The 19,780-nt window shown below is 52.2% G+C and overlaps 8 protein-coding genes across 8 annotated transcripts; 5 read left to right on the forward strand and 3 right to left on the reverse strand.

The window, feature by feature from the left end:
* Positions 1–75: 75 nt before the first annotated feature.
* On the forward strand, positions 76–1,403 carry A1O5_00115 (acetyltransferase; the record flags this gene model as incomplete). The annotated part of the gene is made up of 2 exons (XM_007740735.1): positions 76–962; positions 1,019–1,403. The coding sequence occupies 2 exons, from the start codon at positions 76–78 to the stop codon at positions 1,401–1,403; spliced, it is 1,272 nt and encodes a 423-aa protein (XP_007738925.1).
* A 2,059-nt stretch (positions 1,404–3,462) lies between these two features.
* On the forward strand, positions 3,463–4,272 carry A1O5_00116 (uncharacterized protein; the record flags this gene model as incomplete). Its single annotated transcript, XM_007740736.1, has 1 exon — positions 3,463–4,272. The coding sequence occupies one exon, from the start codon at positions 3,463–3,465 to the stop codon at positions 4,270–4,272; it is 810 nt and encodes a 269-aa protein (XP_007738926.1).
* A 300-nt stretch (positions 4,273–4,572) lies between these two features.
* Positions 4,573–5,712, reverse strand: A1O5_00117 (uncharacterized protein; the record flags this gene model as incomplete). The annotated part of the gene is made up of 1 exon (XM_007740737.1): positions 4,573–5,712. The coding sequence occupies one exon, from the start codon at positions 5,710–5,712 to the stop codon at positions 4,573–4,575; it is 1,140 nt and encodes a 379-aa protein (XP_007738927.1).
* An 822-nt stretch (positions 5,713–6,534) lies between these two features.
* Positions 6,535–7,366, forward strand: A1O5_00118 (superoxide dismutase; the record flags this gene model as incomplete). Its single annotated transcript, XM_007740738.1, has 4 exons — positions 6,535–6,547; positions 6,728–6,907; positions 6,990–7,141; positions 7,247–7,366. 4 exons carry the CDS (start codon positions 6,535–6,537, stop codon positions 7,364–7,366), a joined length of 465 nt encoding a protein of 154 aa, XP_007738928.1.
* A 667-nt stretch (positions 7,367–8,033) lies between these two features.
* Positions 8,034–9,923, reverse strand: A1O5_00119 (uncharacterized protein; the record flags this gene model as incomplete). The annotated part of the gene is made up of 4 exons (XM_007740739.1): positions 8,034–8,948; positions 9,003–9,383; positions 9,461–9,602; positions 9,673–9,923. 4 exons carry the CDS (start codon positions 9,921–9,923, stop codon positions 8,034–8,036), a joined length of 1,689 nt encoding a protein of 562 aa, XP_007738929.1.
* Positions 9,924–12,128: 2,205 nt separating this feature from the next.
* Positions 12,129–12,363, forward strand: A1O5_00120 (uncharacterized protein; the record flags this gene model as incomplete). The annotated part of the gene is made up of 2 exons (XM_007740740.1): positions 12,129–12,236; positions 12,298–12,363. The coding sequence occupies 2 exons, from the start codon at positions 12,129–12,131 to the stop codon at positions 12,361–12,363; spliced, it is 174 nt and encodes a 57-aa protein (XP_007738930.1).
* A 603-nt stretch (positions 12,364–12,966) lies between these two features.
* Positions 12,967–17,273, reverse strand: A1O5_00121 (ATPase; the record flags this gene model as incomplete). Its single annotated transcript, XM_007740741.1, has 7 exons — positions 12,967–15,596; positions 15,641–15,772; positions 15,820–15,886; positions 15,939–16,073; positions 16,123–16,473; positions 16,528–17,054; positions 17,114–17,273. The coding sequence occupies 7 exons, from the start codon at positions 17,271–17,273 to the stop codon at positions 12,967–12,969; spliced, it is 4,002 nt and encodes a 1,333-aa protein (XP_007738931.1).
* Positions 17,274–18,068: 795 nt separating this feature from the next.
* On the forward strand, positions 18,069–19,406 carry A1O5_00122 (nucleosome assembly protein 1-like 1; the record flags this gene model as incomplete). The annotated part of the gene is made up of 4 exons (XM_007740742.1): positions 18,069–18,120; positions 18,171–18,236; positions 18,288–18,995; positions 19,048–19,406. The coding sequence occupies 4 exons, from the start codon at positions 18,069–18,071 to the stop codon at positions 19,404–19,406; spliced, it is 1,185 nt and encodes a 394-aa protein (XP_007738932.1).
* Between the last annotated feature and the right edge of the window lie 374 nt (positions 19,407–19,780).

Genomic DNA, 19,780 nt, shown 5'->3' on the forward strand with positions numbered 1-19,780 from the left:
ACACTTCAATGACAGTCATTGCAGTATAGTCGTAACACAGACTTCACGTCTCCAATACCTGCCCACAGGCGAACTATGGCGACCGAAGATCATTCCCTCCGAAAGCGCAATCCCCCATCCTCGCTCACGACCGAGTCGAGCCTTGACCTGGACAATGGCGGCAGCCCTGCGAGTCAGAAGCCACATCCAGCAGGCGAAGTCAAATACAATGTTCTGAACCAAGTGCTTCGTGCACTTCTGCTGCTGACCTGGTTCAACTGTGGCGCTGTCTGCATTAATGTCACTCAGTTCCTCGGTGCGCCGCTTTATTGGCTGAACAAAGACTACTATTATGCATACATGGCGTTGACAAAACAATCGTTTGCTATTATGGGAATTGCAGGGACACGGTGGTTCTCTCCCACAAAAGTGCGTGTGAGTTGGGATAAAGACCTACGAGGGCAGTTCCGCAAAACGCCGGCCGGGAGGCTCGAGACCGCATTCCCTGAACGTCTGGTGTATATTGCCAATCATCAAGTTTACACCGAATGGCTGTATCTCTGGTGGATTGCCTACACCAGTAGAATGCATGGGCACATCTTCATCATCCTGAAAGAGTCGCTGAAGTACGTGCCTGTCTTAGGTCCTGGCATGATGTTTTACGGATTCATTTTTATGGCGCGCAAGTGGATTTCGGACAAACCTCGCCTGAAGCATCGACTCGAAAAGCTCAAGACCCGTCACAGCGGTCCCATGTCTGGCTCGGATGGACTGGACCCCATGTGGCTGTTGATTTTTCCCGAGGGCACCAATCTCTCGCAAAATATGAAGCAGGGAAGTGCCAAGTGGGCTGAAAAGCAAGGCATCCAGGACATGAAGCACCTGCTTCTGCCTCGGAGCACCGGTCTTCTTTTTTGTCTTCGGGAACTGCAGGGTACCGTCGTTTGGGTCTATGACTGCACAATTGCTTATGAAGGCACGCCGTCAGTGCACCACTGTTCCTGCCTATATCGTGGTATAGAAGCTAACAGGGTTGCAGAAAAGGAGGATTCGCCCCAGATATCTTCACCATTCGGTCCACGTATTTGCAGGGTCGGCCACCAAAGAGTGTCAACATGTATTGGCGTCGGTTTGCGATGTCGTCGATTCCTCTTTCCGACGCTAAGGAGTTTGAGCATTGGTTGATCGAGCGCTGGCGAGAGAAAGACGAGATGCTGGACCAATGGTATAACACTGGTCGATTTCCTTCGGACACGGAATCTGCCGATCCCAAGCACGGGGTACCCGATGATGGCTTTATTGAGACAGAAATGACGCTCAACAACTGGATGGAAATCGGCCAGATTTATGTGGTGCTGGCGGCGGTTGCACTGGTGGTCAATGTGGTGGTCAAGTTCTTTGGCATGTTTTGGAGGCTGAACTAAGCTCGGGCGTTGTATTTGACCGGCAGCGGCGTTGGACAGAGCAAGGGCGATGATCACAACCCACTGTTATGTAGCAGTTTGGACGCTTTGGGACAAGGGATGATAGAACAATTGGCTAGCGTTGAGTATCCACTGCTTCCCCAGGGCGAAACGCATGGCTCACAGCGGGCCACAGCGGCGGCAGCCACCCAGCTACAAGTCACCACAAGGATGGAACAAGAAGCACTTGATTACCTCATACCAAAAGAGTTGTTCCTGAATTCTGGTGGTCAAGACCTTCCCCTTCGAGATATTACGAATATATCGGGTACCTAGATAGGTATTACACCGTGCCCAGTGGTAACCTAGCTAGATATGGAGTACCCGGTACAGGGCAAACGTCGTCAATATTGTTAATGGTCCGAGGCAAGCCTTGTCGTATGTACATAGGTATGTACCGCTGGATCCATGGAGATTAGAATTGATCATTGTGCTTCTACAAGTCTCTACCAACCCATCTTGCTATTTACACAGCCTTGACGACCCCCCGAGGCCCCTTTACCCTGGCGAACCAAGGCTCGGCGGGTCGCCGTAGGCAGACCGATATCCGACGAGCCGACTTTCCCCCTTGTTCCCTCTTGACTCGCTTGATACCAGCAAACGACCACTCTTAGCAAGTCTCAACTACCTTTTTGACCCTTTTTCAAACTGATTGGTCTTTCTGGGTCTCCAAGGCGCACCGTCGAATCGTCCCCTGGCCGCCTGTTTGCTAGTCGACGCCCTTTCCATGCATGATTGGGACGCCCCATGGTTGACAACGAGGCTTCCCTTGCCCTGGCGTTGATTTCCACACGAAGTGAAAGTTTCTATCATCCTCCAATTGTCAAGATCTCGTCCAACGTCGCGAGTAGAGAAGGGTCAGGCAAGAGAAAAGAGCTTGAATCCAGGTCACGGTACGAAGAGTCTAGGTGAAGGAGGACTAAATACAACTACCCCAACTCTATGGCACATGCTACAGGACGAGGTACCAGCCATTGCATTTCGATGTGGACAGGTCACTCCATCAAATGTTTCAGCCTCACACGCGCCTGTTTCGCTGTGAGCACTCTCAGCACATGTGCCCCCGAGTCTGACATAACCTTTTAGGGATAATATGACCTTCTTCAGAAAGTCTTCGAGTTCCCCGACAAGCGGTCAATGCAAGGAGTAGCCAGGAATCCCGCACCCATATTATATTGGAGGAGCTGAAAATGAAAATGTTGACTAAACCTATTCTCAAACCTCAAAGGGCCAATCTTCAATCTCGCTTTATCCCAACAGAACTGGGTTCTGATAGCTACATGGGCCAAGGGTTCTCACACGACGCGAGGTAAAGGTCATTTCCCTATAGTTGAGGTCAGAAGAGCAGAGATTCTTCTCTTTTCGGGCTTCTGTTCGCAGTTGCAGTAACCTCGTGGCTGCCTGAGGTCGAATGGTTCTTTCCCATCTTTACGGGGCTCACGGCAGGTTCGTACTCGTCACTAATATGCTAGCGCTCCATTGACAAAAGCGTCTGGTTCATTGCGGAGCACCTAGCACTGGCTGAAAATCAACAGCATCTGCAATCCACATGAGTGGATGACGATGGCGTTCGGGGGATCGCAAAAGAACCAGCGTCAGGAAGCCATTCCCTCTTCCTTCCACTCTCAGTCTCCTCTCCTCCTTGGTGAAGAAGGGTTTGCAATAAGTCTAGTCAGTGTGGAGCTCTTCCGGAGTTGCAAATATATTGCCCCTTGCATGTGGTTTGCCAGCCTCGCGGCAAGGGGTTCAATGGCGAGGAAAGGAAGGACGGGCCCTTTCATCTCATGAGGCTGACGGAAAGGTGAGCTGAAACCTATTTGTGGTTAGCTATAAGTACGCTCTTCTGTCGAGTTGTCTCTGTTTATCCTCCCGGAAATTTTAACAGGCTCATGAGCTGTAGAGCAGAAGAAGAAAAAACCTTATCACCCTTCGTCATCCCATTTCCATCTACAGGGTACGACAACTCTGTGTCTGCAGCAAGGCGGACTCAAACAACTACCCACCCCGAATACCAAACACTATGGCACCTCCAGCACCCAAGCCTCAAATCCCTACTACCTTCAACGGGCCCATACAAGTCATTGGTGCTGGCCTTCCTCGCTGCGCAACGACCACCTTGAAAGAAATGCTCGAAAATAAAACCCTCCTCAATGTCGGACCAACCATGCACATGAACCGCTGCCTTTCTTCACCCGCGAACATGCGCCTCCTCTACGACGCCCTCCGCGAAAAAGACGCCCAAAGGCGCCAGGCCATCCTGTTCAAATTATTCGCCGGGTGCGCCGCCACAGCAGATTTCCCCGGCCATCTTTTCATTGAAGACCTGATAGAGATGTACCCCGATGCCAAAGTGGTGCTAAACATCCGCAAGGGTGGCGCTGACGACTGGGAAGCCAGCATGAAATCCACCATCGCCCCCTTCATGAGCTGGAAATACCGAGTCGCTTGCTTCTGGAGCATTCCCGATTACTGGCACTACCAATGCGAGATTGAATGGCAACGGTTCTGCAAGGAGAAGTTTGGCGCCGCCAACTTCTGGAGTAAAGAGGTGTACGACAAGCACAATGCGTGGGTGGTGAAGCTATGTCAGGAAAAAGGCAAGGATGTCTTGCTTTGGGAACCGGGCATGGGCTGGGTGGCGCTGTGTGAGTTCTTGGGCAAGAGGGAGCCAGAGGCCGGCGTTCCGAGAACAAACGACCGAGGCAAGATGGAGCAGGTTGTCAACTGGAGGATCAGCTTGGGGCTGAAGCTGTGGATGAGCAAGATTTGTGTGCCAGTTGCCATCTCTGCTCTCGGCGGGTATGGAGTGGTGAGGGCGATGCATCTGTGACGTGATTTTGTGCAGGAGAGGGAATGCAAGGACGTTGAATTCCCTTCTGTTGGGTTTGGCAAAGAGGCGGAGGGATCGCCCTTAGAGTTTGCGGCGTCTGGGACTGAGTGAGTATTTGGCATGCATTTTTTGTTGCATTTTTTGTTACTTTTTTTGCTATTGACTTCTTGCTTGAATGATCGCCGGCAGTCTGATGTCTGAACATATAGTGTCAATGTACTTCGCATTAGTATTAACAATTCCCCCAACCTAGACATACAATTTCCCCAGAGCTCATCAGCAACCGCCCACTCTATGAGCTCATGGCTGTTGATTCATTAACCCGGGAATCAGCGCCGTCGCGTACATGACGGCCGTGATGGGCATCAACTCGGCCATGCGCCCTTGCATCTTCTTGGTCGGCACGGGCACCAGCCCGGCCTCTTCCCATGTCCTACAGATCAAGTCGGGGAGTTCTCGAAACTCGGCGTCGACAAGCTCATCCTCGCGGCACAGTCCGCCCTCGTCGGTCTTGCTGGAGAGCGCGGCCTTGACGCCGAGCGCGGTGCCAAATTCGCGGAACGCGAGGCGCCGTCGCGATGGCTGGTCGAAGTAGTCGTTCTCCAACAACATTTTGACGCAGCCGATCGCCCGGCACGTCAGGTGGGTTGCCCACTCCTCCTCGGGCGTGAACCAGTGCGCCGTCCACAGCGTCATGCCCAGGTCCAATGTGTCTGTGGAGGCGTAGTCTCTGAGCTTCTTGTCGACGATCTTCTTGAAGAGCGAGACCTCTTCGCTCAGAATTTCCGGGTCGTCTGCATTCGTGGACTGGAGGAGCTTGTACGTGACGTAGCCATCGACCGGGTCGAGGTTACCCTCGGACATGACAAGGGGATGCGAGAGATCCATGCTGACTTTCCAGAACATGCGCGGTCGGTTTGATTCCATGTTCGACATGAAGTGAGGCAGGATGGCCTTGGCCATGGATATGGCTTGGTCATTGTACCATCTGTCTCCACTCACTAGGCTCGTGCGATTCAGAGCAAACATCCACACGGTGAGGTAGTGAAAGTACTGCCCGTCGCCGTCTGGGCCGGATTCGTCGTGTTTGCCGATTCGAAGGCCGCCATCGAGGGGGTGGGAGTCGGTTGCGCCAGGGAGGCGCGATTTGCCGTTGCGGATGTACCCTAGAATGTTATGGACAGTGGTGATGAGGTTCTTGGCGAATGTGAGGTAGCGGCTCTCTGTGGTGAGCTGATAAAGGGTCAGGAAGTTGACGACGGCAAACCCATCGGTCCAGAGATAGCGGCCTCGATGGCCCTCCGCGGCCGGCGGAGGTACCCACTTGGAGAGATTCTGGTCGGTTGCTTTTGGCAATGGGCCATAGATGGATTCCATGGCCTGGAGGAATTTGGGAAGGTTTGCTTTGTCGTTGGATGACATGGTGGGTGGTTTGTCCATGGTGGAATAATTGGGCGCGGTTGGGCAAGCTCGATGAAGATAAAACTTACGAGTATGAGGTATTTTGAAGGAAAGAAAGATAGCAATATACCTTGAGCATTGATATACAGACAGTGAAGGACGGATGGGCATCAAGCAAGTCAAGTCAGTGACAGCATCTGACCACAAATGGGTGACTGGGCGCGGGCGTGGGATGCGAAACAGCCTTTCCGTCGTGTACCTGGATAGTTCTCGTACAGAATGGAGGGCACAAGGGTTGTTGATGGTATCAGAGGCAATGATGTACTGTATGATGTACTTTGATGGATCTGCAAGTATCATGCCACATATATCTGGGGGTAATGCAGCACATGTCACGAGTTTCTAAGCAGTTCAGTCACAATTACTGGTATATACGGGTGGAGATGGAGAAATAGGGAACCTGCATTATGATTGGCTTTCGGAAGTGGGAAGAGGGATTATCCGGAGCGGCCGAAAGAGCGGAGCACTTCACTGCATTGCGCAGTCTTGGCAGTCTTGGCCCCGAAAAGCCCCCCCCAAGCCCCTCACTCCAGGCGCGAGGGGCGATATCCCGATCAATGATGCAGCCCCTCATTCCAACGGTGATTGAATTGCTTCATCGTACATTGTGCCCGCTTCGCTCGTAGGAGGCTTCTTTCCTCTTAACTCCATCGGCTTCTGATTACTTCCAAGTTCCCATCGCGCGAAAACTCTTCCGGCTTCCATCTGTCTTCTCGAAATCCCAGTCATCATCTTGATCTACTCTGGTACATTCTGTAGCATCCTCCTTCCCCCCGTACAATCACAATCCAATCCGCCAAAATGGTCAAAGCAGGTCAGTCAACCTCCTATCTGCGAGAACTGAATTCCACGGATTGCCCCGACCATGTTTCCCTTGATGTCAGCATCAACCAGTCTCGTTAAAACACTCTTTCATCTCCCTGGCCACCCGAAACAGCCAGATCCAACCGTCCGCCCTGTCCTGTGAATCATCCTCACTGACATCTCTTCTCAGTCGCTGTCCTCCGTGGAGACTCCAAGATCACCGGCCAAGTGACGTTCGAGCAGGCTTCCGAGTCGGCTCCCACCACCATCACTTGGGACATCCAGGGCCACGACCCCAACGCTGAGCGTGGCATGCACGTTCACCAGTACGGCGACAACACCAACGGCTGCACCAGCGCTGGTCCTCACTGTACGTTCCAAATGAGATGCCGATCCGCAAGACCCTAAGAAGAGGAGGGAAGACAAGGAATTGATATACTGACGTCGAATAGACAACCCACATGGCAAAACCCACGGCGGCCCAACCGATCAGGAACGACACGTTGGTGACTTAGGCAACATCAAGACCGATGCTCAGGGCAACTCCAAGGGCAGCGTCAGCGACAGCTTTGTCAAGTTGATCGGCGAGCACAGCGTCCTCGGCGTACGTATATCCAACAATGACAACCTCCTAAGCAGCTCCCTGCCAAAACCCATTGTCATGGGCACATTTCGGCTTACATTGATCATGAGCTAATGTCGCTTGCAGCGAACCATCGTCGTCCACGCAGGCACCGATGACCTCGGGAAGGGCGGCAATGAGGAGAGCAAGAAGACGGGCAACGCGGGTCCTCGACCAGCTTGCGGGGTCATTGGTATTGCCGGATAAATGACATGACAACGACACTCAGGCACGAAGCACCATGTCGCGACGTCCGATTGATACCGACATCGGCCTTTCCCGATCAGATGTAATGCAGGATGAAGGCTCGAAGATATCAGACTCTACGCCGGTGATGAATGGACATGCAAGACTTACCGGCGGTCGAGCAAGATCGACCGTGACATGGGATGTTTTGTGTCTCGCAAGTTACAAAAGTGCCTTTCAGCTATCTTCTTGTGCGCAGTAAATGATCCATACATAGATAGCCAAAACATAAGCACAGAACACCTACGATCCAGAACTGCCTCTATCCGAAGTCATGATTATATATATTCTTTGTAAGGGGTATTTTTCCGCAGGACCTTTAGTTCGCAACCGCAGAGCAGCCCGGCCCCAGACAGCCAAAAACCAGCAATGACAATGCAAAAGACACCCCGCGCTGCCCTCCTCAAAAATGCAGATTAGGTTCCAGGAGGATATCGTGATAGAATGTGAAAAAACTCCATATGTCGGTGTCGCGTTTATATCCTGCTTCACCTTCCCGTTCGTGTGGCCAGTCGTTTGGGCGGAGAACATCCGTATCCATATCCCATGTGAGAATCACATTGAAATCCAATAGTCGCGCATATAGAGTCACCATTCCCCAAAGGCTCGAATCCCTGCTAGGGATATGTCACACCTCCGTTGCGGTGACGAATCTTTCCATGACCGGCCTTTCGCTCTCTCCGTCCTTCACCGTCTCTGAGATGGTCAATCTCTTGGCCTCGATCGCCAACCCTTTGCTCGTGTCGCTCGACACCAGCACTTCGGGATGTCCTTCGCCTGGTCCCGTGGCATAACCGTTCATGTGGCCATTGGCGGTGGACGGGATAGCCGAGATGGATTCCCGGGCGAGTTTCTCTTCGATGGCCGTCGTCATGGCGATGGTGTGTGTCGGAAGAGGACCAGGCTGGGGTTGGGCCGGTGGATGGGCGAGCGAATTGGACGTGGATTCAGGTTCTGATTGTGAGGGTGCGGTTGATGGTGCTTCTCTTTGTGACAGTTGTGGTTCTCGTTCTGAATTCATTTGGGTCGCGATGAGATTTGCGACCGTAGCTCCTCCGTTCGCCGCCGCCACTGCAGCTTCTTCGGCCTGATGATGTGGCGATGCAGTCCCATTGGGAACAGGCGCCTTTCCACCTGAAGACAGTTTTTTGTCCGGGTGGACTGGGAATTCTGTGTAATCAGCGGCATAAACAACCGGTTTCATCTTCTCAATGTCTAGGTTCGGCCGCCTGAGTTTACCGTTTTCAGATCCGACTGGAATTCTCTGCGCGTCGAGCCACAGACAAGGACCCCTCACCCAACCTTTATTCCCATCTCTTTCCAGAGCTGTCCGAGTCTCGTCGTCCAAATGCGGCAGATCACCCCAGTCCCAGTTGAGATCACCGCCGTAACGCTTGGGAAAGTCTTTTGTGTCCATAAATTTGGCCAAGGTAGGTTTCACGTCGTTTTTGCTGAGAATGAAGATCTTGGAGACTGTGACGGGATCGAACCAACGTTTGATCCAACCCCAGACGGTGGGAAAGAAAGCAGGGGCGCCAATGATCTATCCAGATTAGCGCCTTTTTTGCGTGCAGAACTCGGGTGACCTTTTGCTCACAAAAATCCTGTCCAGGGTCTCGGGGTAATGTGCCGTGGCTAGAATAGAGGCATCTTGCATATGGGCCTTTAAATTCCAGAACTGCGTCAAACCCACGCCTGAAATATCGACAATGTTCGTAGAGTTGGTTACGGGGACTTCAGGATTTGGTCTCTCGAGCGTGGAAACCAGGGGCAGGACGAAGTTGAGCAGATTCTGGTAGAGGGCGAACAAAGGAAGCAGTTTGGCGGGCGTAGGGAGACCCTTGTGGTTCGGAAGGCTGTCCTTGTAGGCCTGCGACTCTTTCTGGTATTTATGCACGTTTTTGCTGTCAAGACCCTTGATCACGTAGACGTAGATGGGAATGCCTCGTCTGTCACGGTGGCCGGTCCATTGGGGATACTAGATTTTGCAAATCCGACTGTCAGATATCTGTCATGTCTCCCACTGGTTGGGTGCCGCCGACGCCATTGACCTACCATTAGCCGTGCCTTCTCATACGCCTCGACGTCAAAATTATCGTAAAGCTCTTCCACCCGTTGCTCCTTGAGCCATTGCTCCGTCTCCGTGAACTGACCGACGGCACCTTGGACATCGAACTTGCGGGCGCGTAAATATCGGCTGGAAAGATATACCAGTTAGCGGAGAGCCAAAGTCGTCGGTCGCCCATGAATCAAGACAGGGTTCATACAGGAGGGTTCCGTCATCGTGGGTGGGTTTGCCATTGACAGCGTCGGGCGACCAGGATCCCGCCTCTTGTAGCCGCTCCTTGAACTCGTGGAGCCTTTGTTCTTGGGTTGGGTTTAAATGATTGAGAGTGCCGGTTAAAGGGTCTGCAGTGGTTGTTCTTGTCAAGGTCGGATGGGCATGTGTGCCAACGGAATGATCCGAGTGATGCGACTTTTGCGATTGACCGGTCAGGGTTCTGTAGAGGGTGCTCATCTCGGGGTCGAGGATTGTTGAGAAGCAGCCCAGGAAATGGTACCAATCAGGGACAGGGTGTGCAGCCGCTTGGACAACTTTCGAGCTCCGAGGGGCGCAGGGGACAGGGAACAAGGACTCTAGGTGTACAACGACTTTGGACAGCTTCTAGGGGACGAGTTTGAGAATTCAAGGGTTCATTACTCGGTATCATTAGTAGGAAATAAAGGATAAGTTGATGGTGACAGCTTCTACACCGCAGGGACCAGAAGTGTGATATTAGGCGTGCCGACAGACGTTCAAGACTCCAGAGAAGCCCTTTGCTTGCGGGACCCGTTTTCTGGCCATGATAAAATTATCTTAGCGACCGAACGGGCTGGCCGGAACCAAGGTGCAAAATAGCCCAGGGGGTCGGGGAATGGGAAATACAGTGGTGCAGGGGGCTTGAGGGAAGGGGGGGGTCTTTGACGCTCAAAGGCAATGACTGTCATGATGGAGGCACCAGAGGCAGCGAAAAAAAAGGGAGAAATCTGATTGAGCTGGAACTTGGAAGGGGAATCGCTGATGTCATCCTGCAATCACCAAAATTCCCCAGCATTGACTCGTGTTGTGTTGGTTTGTGCAGCGTACAACTACCCAGTACAGTCACAACCACTACCGCGACCACTACCACGACCACTACCACGACCACTACCACGACCACAGTCACTACCACGAACACCACCAAACGACCGCTTCCCTTGTCTCCCACCGACCCCCAACTAACTCGCTACCGGCTTCAGCTACACTACCTGCTCGCTTGTTCGTATCCGCATATTCCCCCTGCCGCCCGTCGTCTCCTTACCGGCGGCTCGGAGAGCGAACGCAAAAAATTGTGCCGAGTTGCGGGTTGCGGATGCCTGCATCGGCCGAAAGGCTGGAGTCCCCCTGCCCTCAACACCTGAGGCCATCAACTGTGAACAAAAACATTGATCCGAGCCATTTTCCTCTGGCACAAACTGGGCAAAAGGGAGAGTGATGATGTCTAACTTAATTCGGGGACCCTTTGTGTTTGCTGGGCACCGGGCACCGCCTGGGCACAGGCTTGGTGATTACGATGACTACGATTACTCTGGCTCTGGTCACTGGTGGCTCCTCTCTTCGGCTCAGTCGACTTGCTTCATTTCCCTACATGGCCAAAAATATCTCCCACGTTCTGTTCTACTGCACCTCCTTAGACGCCGTTCTGTCAGCCATCTATCTCCCCAAGGCACCCTACAGAAAAGGAGGGCCAGATCTCTGCTCCCTCGGCTGCCTGCCGCTTCCTCCTGCTTAATGTTTGACGCGTCTTGTATGCAGCAGCCTTTCCAGGCGCGCTCAACCTCCATGGTGGTTAGTACAGCACGAGTACGGGTTACAACCGAGTGCACGCCAACCACGCAGACGCAACTTGCGGTTCCGATTGGATCAAATACCCACCCTCGTCAGCTGAAGTAATGCTTGAGTCGGCGTCGAGTAAGCAGGAGCCGTTTGTGGACTCCGTTGACCGAACTATCCACACCCCCCAAGATAGCCGACGAGGCTGCCGACGACTGAAAGAGTGATTGATACGGGACCTCGTCTTCGATCCCTGTCTCCTTCGTATTATCAAACTCCATGACGAAATCAACATTTTGCAAGGCAGGGGGGAACGTCGTCGGCTCAAAGCTCCTTCGACTTTCAACGAGCCAAGGCTGCTACAAGCAACTCGGAAAGTCCATGCACATCCTGGACGAGGGTTTCCGTACTTCCTCTATCGGATCTAGAGGGTGTCGATGTGAGTCCTGCCATAGGACTGCCGTAGAGAGCCGCACATGGACTGAACTGAGAATGATAATGGCACCTCTCCTTCCTCCTTATGTACGGAGTAGTATCGAGTAAATGGCCCGTCTGCTGGTCATCGTTTGTGCCTCGTACTTGCTCGTGCCTGCTGGTACCCAGTAGGAGCGGCGAAGTGTTTCAAATGACATGTCAACGCCTACGGTGAACCACAGATCCCGCGAGTGAAGCGCCAACGCAACCTCTAGCCCAACTACCATACCACTGCATCTCAATTGAAGCTCACTTCCCACGCCGCGAATAGCTTCCTCCATTCACCACACTGCTGAAAAGACCTCTTGCGCCTCTCGCCTCTTGCCTTTCGCCTTCTCTCTACGCAGCCTGACCGCCACTTTGTTACCTCTAGCAGTTTCGGCGGCCGTGTTCGCGATGGCCAAACCCGTGTGGAAAGGCAACCACCCCGTCCGTCAAATCAACGCCGCACCACCTTTCTACAGATACTGCGCGACCGGGCTAGGAGCTGCAATGTGGTTCTTCGTGAGTTCCCACGAGACAACTGCCGCGTTCTGCCAGCGCCCAAGCTAACAATGGGGTGTAGCTGTTTTACAGAGCGAAGCAAGATGGGCCTGCGTTACTCGGATTGAAGCATCCTTGGGACCACTAGATATTTTTTGGGGGGGGGGGGGGTGCCGAAGAGGAGATGATCAAATGAGATTAGAGACGCCGAGAAAAAAAGGGTGAAGCAAGTCAGGACAGAGAGAGAAGAACAGGCATGTTCGCGAAAGGCCATCAGCTGTGCGGGCGAAAATTGAAAGACGTGAACAACTGCGCAGCCAAACGCAATGCAAGCAGCCACCGATTGTATATAGAGCCACTGTGCATGAGTCGGCGTTACTGCAGGGGAACCAGGGTTCAGACCGCTCTATGCAATGGCCCCGGGGAAGAGGAATCAGAGCATAAATCGCTCCTTGCCTTGGGGGGCCTCACTTTTTTCTCAAAAACAGAATAACAGGCACCCTACCTCTTGATTCTCCCATACGCCAAAAAAAAAGGAAGAACAAACCACCGCTGCGTAAGACCTCCCAAAAAAAGGAGTTTTGTGAGCGGTATGCGGAGCGCCAACTCATGTGGACGTTCGAGCGTGCCGATAGAGTAGCTTGAATAGCGTATGTGCGTGTTCGTCGTACAGAGAGGAACAGACTTGAGAAACCAATGGGGGTGCTTCTATCTCTCCTTTTTACCCCCTACCAACATACATACAATCTATCTATGTACTCGCCTGGATTTCCTCCGCAATAATCTTATACTGCTTTCTCTTTTTCGGGTGGCCGGGCCTCAGCCTCAGCTTGAGCCGCCCAATGTATTTCGCCAGGAGAGGAAAGATATACTGCTCTGCCAGATAGGCAACGGCGAACCCAGCCATCGCCAACACCAGCAAGAAACCTTTATAATCCACTGACATCTCCGTCAGATCCATGAAATCCGCCACCCATTTAGCCGGGTCGAGGAGCATATATAGGGAAATCAGTAGCGCTGTCACAATCGTGACACAGAAGGGCACATTCGTCGCCAGTGATTGTCGAAATGGCGGCCCAACACTTAGAACAACACTGGAAAGCGTATACTGGAAGCAGGACACCAAGAACAAGGCGGTGTTTTGAGAATTATCGACATTGGATTTTTCTTTGTCCAGTCGCGGCGGTATGTACCATGGTTGGTTCTGAACAGTCTCGAACACACCCAGTTGCACGAGGACCGAAAGCAAGATCTGACCAAGTAGCGGGGTTAAGACCTTTCGTGACACAAGGCTTGCCGTAGGACGCTTCTTGCTCAGGACTGGATATGCACCCGTCCAGCCCATGAATATTGCCAGTGGCAAGATTAACGCAAGGTCGATGAAGAGGAACTGAAAATCTCCCAGATTCGATGCCGATGCGTAGAGGAAACTTACAGACGTGAACTGAATGGCCGAGTACAGGCTCATGTACTTGAAGCAGCAGAAGCTGGTCACCAGAGCTGCACGACCTTCCTTGATCAGAGCTGGTACGCAGGAAATATCGAATATATGACTGGTGAATGGCGCAGCGACCGATGCCTCGGCTTCCGAAAGTGAGATACCGACGTCTGCAGCTTTAAGTGCACCGCAATCATTTGCGCCGTCCCCACAAAATCCGCAGCAGTAGTCGATACTCTGTAGCTTTTCAACAAGTTCGTGCTTTTCATCCGGAGACATTCGAGCAAAGACTGCTCCTTTGGCGAGCATCCGCTGCACCGCCTCTGTGGATCCAAAATCGATTATCCAGCGGAAAGCATCTCCAGTCACTGCCAGGGTATAATCGCCAATAGCGATTGCGTCGTATGGAGCCGCGTTGTCGTCCTCGGCTGGCAACGGCTGAGGGAGCATTGTATGCTCATCAAGCTGATAGATTTGATTGTCAACGCTTTCCCAGCTGATCCGTGCCTGTGCATCCATCTTGTCACCCTCAATAAAATGAGGCACAAAGCAATGTGCATTACGATCAATGATGCCACATTCTCTCGCCACGCTGATAGCAGTGAGGATGTTGTCTCCTGTACACATGACATTGCGGATTTTGGCTTCGTTCAGTTCTTCGATGACCGCGGTGGTGATTTCCTTGAGCTTGTTTTCAAAAATGATGAAGCCGATTAGCGAAAGCCGTGATTCGGCTTCAGACCGTTCCATGTTCTGGACATCGTCCCAGCTGAATCTTGAAATGTATTTCGAGGCACAAGCGATGACTCGGAAACCTTTATGGGTGTAGTAGTTAAGCAGATCATCGAAGTCGTCAGGAATGCTTGATGCAGTGCAGATGTCCTTCATGACTTCTGGTGCGCCTTTGACGTAGATATTGACACCGGGATCACAGTGCTGCCGCACAATAACACTGGCGCGCCTCAGATGCGAAACGAATTCGAACGACCGCAAGATCCCCAGTTCGACGCGGACTGGGTTGTCGTTGTCTTGAGAATCTTCCAAATCATACTCAAAGCCATGTGGAGGACGTGCCACGCTTGGTGCCGTTTGTTGCGTTCCAGGCTCGATAAAATGGCTGGTGCTACGGGAACCTTCTTCGAATGACCACTCGGTAAATTGAAACATTTTGAGATCAAGTGGGTCGCCAATGAGCTCGTCCTCGACCAGCCGAAGGGAGTGACAAGTAGCCATTGTGTAGAGCATGTTTTTGTTGACTCGATAGTCGACCGTCGGATCACGGTCGTAGGAAGCTGGAGGTAGAAGCTCACGCGCCTCCTCTAGAATGTCCCCAAAGCGTATTTCCGGATGTTGTACAAGTCGTACACCAAGAACGTCAAGGCCGTCCTCGGTCAAAGTTCCCGTCTTATCGAAACAGACAACATCCAGTTTGCCGGCGACATTCACTCTTTGTGGGCTGATGCAGAAAATCTGTTGTTTTCTGAGTCGACCTAAGGCGAAATTCGTTCCGATAGTTAAAGTGGCCGGCAAAGCGGGAGGCACCACGATTGTAATAAGATCTAAGGCCCTGACAATGATCAAGTGCCAGGCCAGACCGAGCTTGACGAAATTGATGAATGATGCAATGAACCCGACTGCCGCGATGATGCCCATTACGGAAATGTATCGGAAAGAGTCACGGTAGAACCTGAAGCCTGACGGCTTAGGGAAAAGCATGGATCGTACAAGGGCACCTTTGGTTGTGTTGAAGCCAGTACGGACCACCATCGCAAGCGCCACAGCTTCGTCGTCTTCGGTATCTTGCGGGCGCCTTGCACGGATGATTTTCGTGCCGCAGAACAGGAAATGGCGAGCCACACTTGGATGAATTGATGTTGCACCGAGGTCAATGTACGGCAGAGCCTCGTCGGTGATGGGAATTTTTGACACAGGAATAGATTCACCTACGAAATCAGCTTTGAAATAGGCAACTTTCTTTTGGGCTTACCAGTCAGCATGCTTTCATTGATGATACAATCGCCTGCGAGGAGCAGACTGTCACAAGGAAGCTGTGAGAGAGAAGGATCGGAGACCTCGTATACGTCGCCAGGAACGAGTTCACTTGAAAGAGCGGACCGCCCTACACCAGGGTCAGCATCGATCTGGTTGGCTGAGAGTTGGACTTACAAAAGCTATTGCGGAGAACGCGAACGTCGCATTCAAAGCGCGAGATTTCCCTGAGTCGCCGCATTGTCTGTGAACTCATCAGCATCCGTGGGCCCGAGCCAGAATCAGAGTACGCGTACCGAACGAGTCTCTACAACCGTGGTGGTGATGGAGAACACTGAAATAACAAAGATTGCTGCGGCATAGTAGTAGTATTCATCCAATGACCAGAGGATGAGACTGGCCACCTGGAAGATGTAAAAGGGGTGAAAAGCCTTCCCAAAATCAGCGCTCGAAAAAGAGTTGGATCCAGGGGCGCCAAACCTCGTCAAGAAGTAGCTCTGGAATCGTCTTCTGCTGGATCTCGATCATATTCTTGCCAAAAACTTGATCTCTCGGATCTCTTTCTTCAGTGTCTAGGCCCTCCCGAAGAGCTTTCACCGACACCCATTGCGGATCCCACCAGTCGTTGTTCAAGACAAATTTATCTTCAACGGGGTAATACAAGAGCCTCATGTATCTATAATCAAGGTATCGCAGGCGCCGCAACTCTGCATCGTTGTCATATCGATAGCCATTCAGCTTTTCCTTCCCGGAACGCGTAAAAACAGTTGACATTGGATGGCCATAATCGTCTGACACCACATAATGAACAGTAAATTCACCCCATTGATTCTGAAATTTCTTAGCCTTGTTCTTGGGGCGTGGTCGCTCTGGGCCATAGCTCACCTCTACGACAACCCAAGAGCACTTTCTGAGGGGTGATGGAGATCCAACAAGAGATATGCGCCATCGAGGCATCCAGCGAAAGACCAGATACCCGATGCCCGCGGTGAAGACACAGATAGCCATATAAGTCAGATAGCCGATAGTGGAAGTGGTAAATCCAGCTATGGCCATCGTCAGATCCTCATTCTCGATGTATAGTTTTTGACTAAAGTTGCCGCCATCCTCGTGTTTCTGGGTGTCGCTTCTAGCTGAATCGTGTCTATAAAGAAGCGGCTGGTCAGACGATGACCGGTATCGGCTTGAACTCTTGCGGTGGGAGGTGGTAGGCTCAAGGCCAGCTTCCAAGTCTCGGTCTTCATGGGGTATGTGGCCCTGCTCCTCGTCGCTCTCGACAGCCTCTTCGTCTGAGAACACACTCGGCACTTCTTGCTCTTGTTCCGTAAAGTATGTGAATGAACTGATCGACCCTGCTCGCCTTCTGGGTACCCTGTATGCGAATCCCGTCACCGAGGAGGGCACTGATTCTGCTGGATAACAAAGTCAGAAGGCGTCCACCATGCGCCGTCCGCTGGATGAAAAAACTTACATACGGGCCCAGAAAACACGTCGGTGGTCGACATCTCAACATCACTGACTATGCTTGCAGTGCTCAAATTCGAATCTCTCCTGTGCATTCTTCCAGCACTTGAGCTCCTCCTTCGCGAGGAGCGCCGAGCGGCGCCTTCGTGATGCGCGCTGCAGTCCATGGTGGGAAGTGCCGCAGGCACAATGATCACTTGCGTATCAACTCATCTTAGTGGCAGAAGGAGTAAGGGATATGGGCGATGTGTGGTGGGCGACTTTGGCGCGGCTGCACAGCATACATGTAGATAACATCGATCTAGGTTTGAATTGGGGGGGGGGGGGTTGTACATATGATGTATGACTGCGGGCAGGACTTTTCCATAGCTTTGCCAGCGCTCAATTGCACCAGCCCCAACAGCCACAAGTGAGTCTCTGTTTACGGGTATTATAAGAAATCTACGGCGTTACAGTGAAGCCATCTCGAATACCTAGCACCCTCCAAACCGGAAGAAAAATTCGACATGTCGTAGTTGGGCCATGCTTGGCCGTCCTCCGGTGTATGTCACGTTCAGGCTCACTAGGCCTAGCGCAGGTGCTGTCCTCAACTGGTGAATCTGCACAGCAGCGCAGGCATGGGCAGTGGCACCCTCGCACTAGTCCCCCACCAGCAAGAACGTGGGACTCGGAGGCAAAACTGATTTATTGCACAGCAATTCACGCGGCCTGCCCAAAATTCTTCAATCCTTCCATTCCATTTTCCTCTATTCTTTGTCAACATCGTTCCTCACTCGAGGAGCAAGTGACGCTCCTCTTTACGCGCCCCCTCCGAATCACCCTCGAAGTGTCTCTTGGAGAGTCGCGGAATCGCCAGCCGAACCCGCTCTGAAAAAGGCCCAACGTCTACTCAACATTTGGATTTCTTCCTCAACAACTCACGCAACTTGACCTTGGATTGAACCTGTCGAACCAAAGGCAAAATGGCTGAAATACCCAAGGCTCGAAACCTGACCGCCCCTACACCACAGAACAGTATGTCCTCCCCGTTTGCTCCATGTTACGTCTCGCTCACACTTATCCAGCGCCTGCATCTAATGCGCCCATTTCTTCACACGCCACTGCCCCCAACGTGAGCTCCATCGCTGAAGGTGAGGAAATGCAAATACTGCCCGCTTCGACATGAAGTTAACCCGTGACAGAGGACCTCGACCGTGTTACCGCTGCGTCGATATTTGCAAAGAACCCCGCTCTTGTATCCATGATGCAGCAGAAGCTCGGTTCCCTCGTCGGCCGATCTTCAGGATACATCGAGTCCTTGCCGGCTCCCGTCCGCCGCCGGGTTACTGGTTTAAAGGGAATCCAGAAGGACCACGCAAAGTTGGAGTCGGAATTCCAAGAAGAAGTCCTCCAGCTCGAGAAGAAGTACTTCGCCAAATTCACTCCGCTCTACCAAAAGCGTGCCGCCATTGTCAACGGCGAGGTGGAGCCTACCGAGGACGAGGTCGAGGCCGGGAAACCCGAGGATGAGGAAGAGCCCGAAGATGATGCAGACAAGGAGGAGAAGACAACCGCAGAGGACATGAAGGGAATCCCAGAATTCTGGCTTTCTGCCATGAAGAATCAGATCTCCCTTGCCGAGCTCATCACAGACCGAGACGAAGAAGCCCTCCGCTCCTTGACCGACATTCGTATGGAATACCTTGATCGACCAGGTTTTCGCTTGATCTTCGAGTTCGGCCCCAATGATTTCTTCACCAATAAGACCATTTCAAAAACATACTACTACCGAGAGGAGAGTGGCTATGGCGGCGACTTCATCTACGATCACGCCGAGGGCGACAATATCGACTGGAAGGCGGGCAAGGATCTTACTGTCCGAGTTGAGAGCAAGAAGCAGCGAAACAAGAGTAAGTCGTAGACGCACTTGGTGAGGTTGAAAATCACTGACATGGAGAGCAGACACGAAGCAGACCCGAGTCATCAAAAAGACGGTTCCTACAGAGTCGTTCTTCAACTTTTTCTCACCGCCTGTTGCTCCAACGGAGGACGACGAGGTCGCCTCGGACATCGAAGAGCGACTCGAACTGGATTATCAGCTGGGCGAGGATATCAAGGAGAAACTGATTCCTCGCGCTATTGACTGGTTCACTGGTGAGGCGTTGGCGTATGAGGAATTCGAGGATGCCGAAGACGCCGAGTTCGATGACGAAGAGGATGAAGATGACGAGGATGAGGAAGAGGCTGAGTCTGACGAAGACGACGAGGAAGAGGGCGGGAAGCCTCGTTCTCAACAAACCTCAGAATGTAAGAATCAGTAAATGGAGCCGGGCAAGCGACATGATGTTTGTTGAAAGCAGCTGATCGGAAGGATACGGTCCCAATACCTGGGACCGGGGTTCCGGCTTGACCCGCTCTGGGCATAATGGGCGTTTGAGAACGATGCTGTCATGATCGATTCGTCGATAATGGGTGAAAGGGCACAAGGGCCGACTCAAGCCCAACGGGTTCCTTTCACAATTCCTACATGAATTTGTGGTTCAAAGCTTGAAGATGGGCGTTCGTGGGTATCATTATTACTGAAGACCAACAGATTTCCTTTAGTCAGTGACAAATGCCAGTCAGCATCCCCAGCAGTACTGCGTGCTATGTTGGAAAAACAATATTTTCAAGCATAGGGTTAGTATGGGCAATG

This window comes from Cladophialophora psammophila, assembly GCF_000585535.1.
Source record: "Cladophialophora psammophila CBS 110553 chromosome Unknown aczJe-supercont1.1, whole genome shotgun sequence".
NCBI lineage: Eukaryota > Fungi > Ascomycota > Eurotiomycetes > Chaetothyriales > Herpotrichiellaceae > Cladophialophora > Cladophialophora psammophila.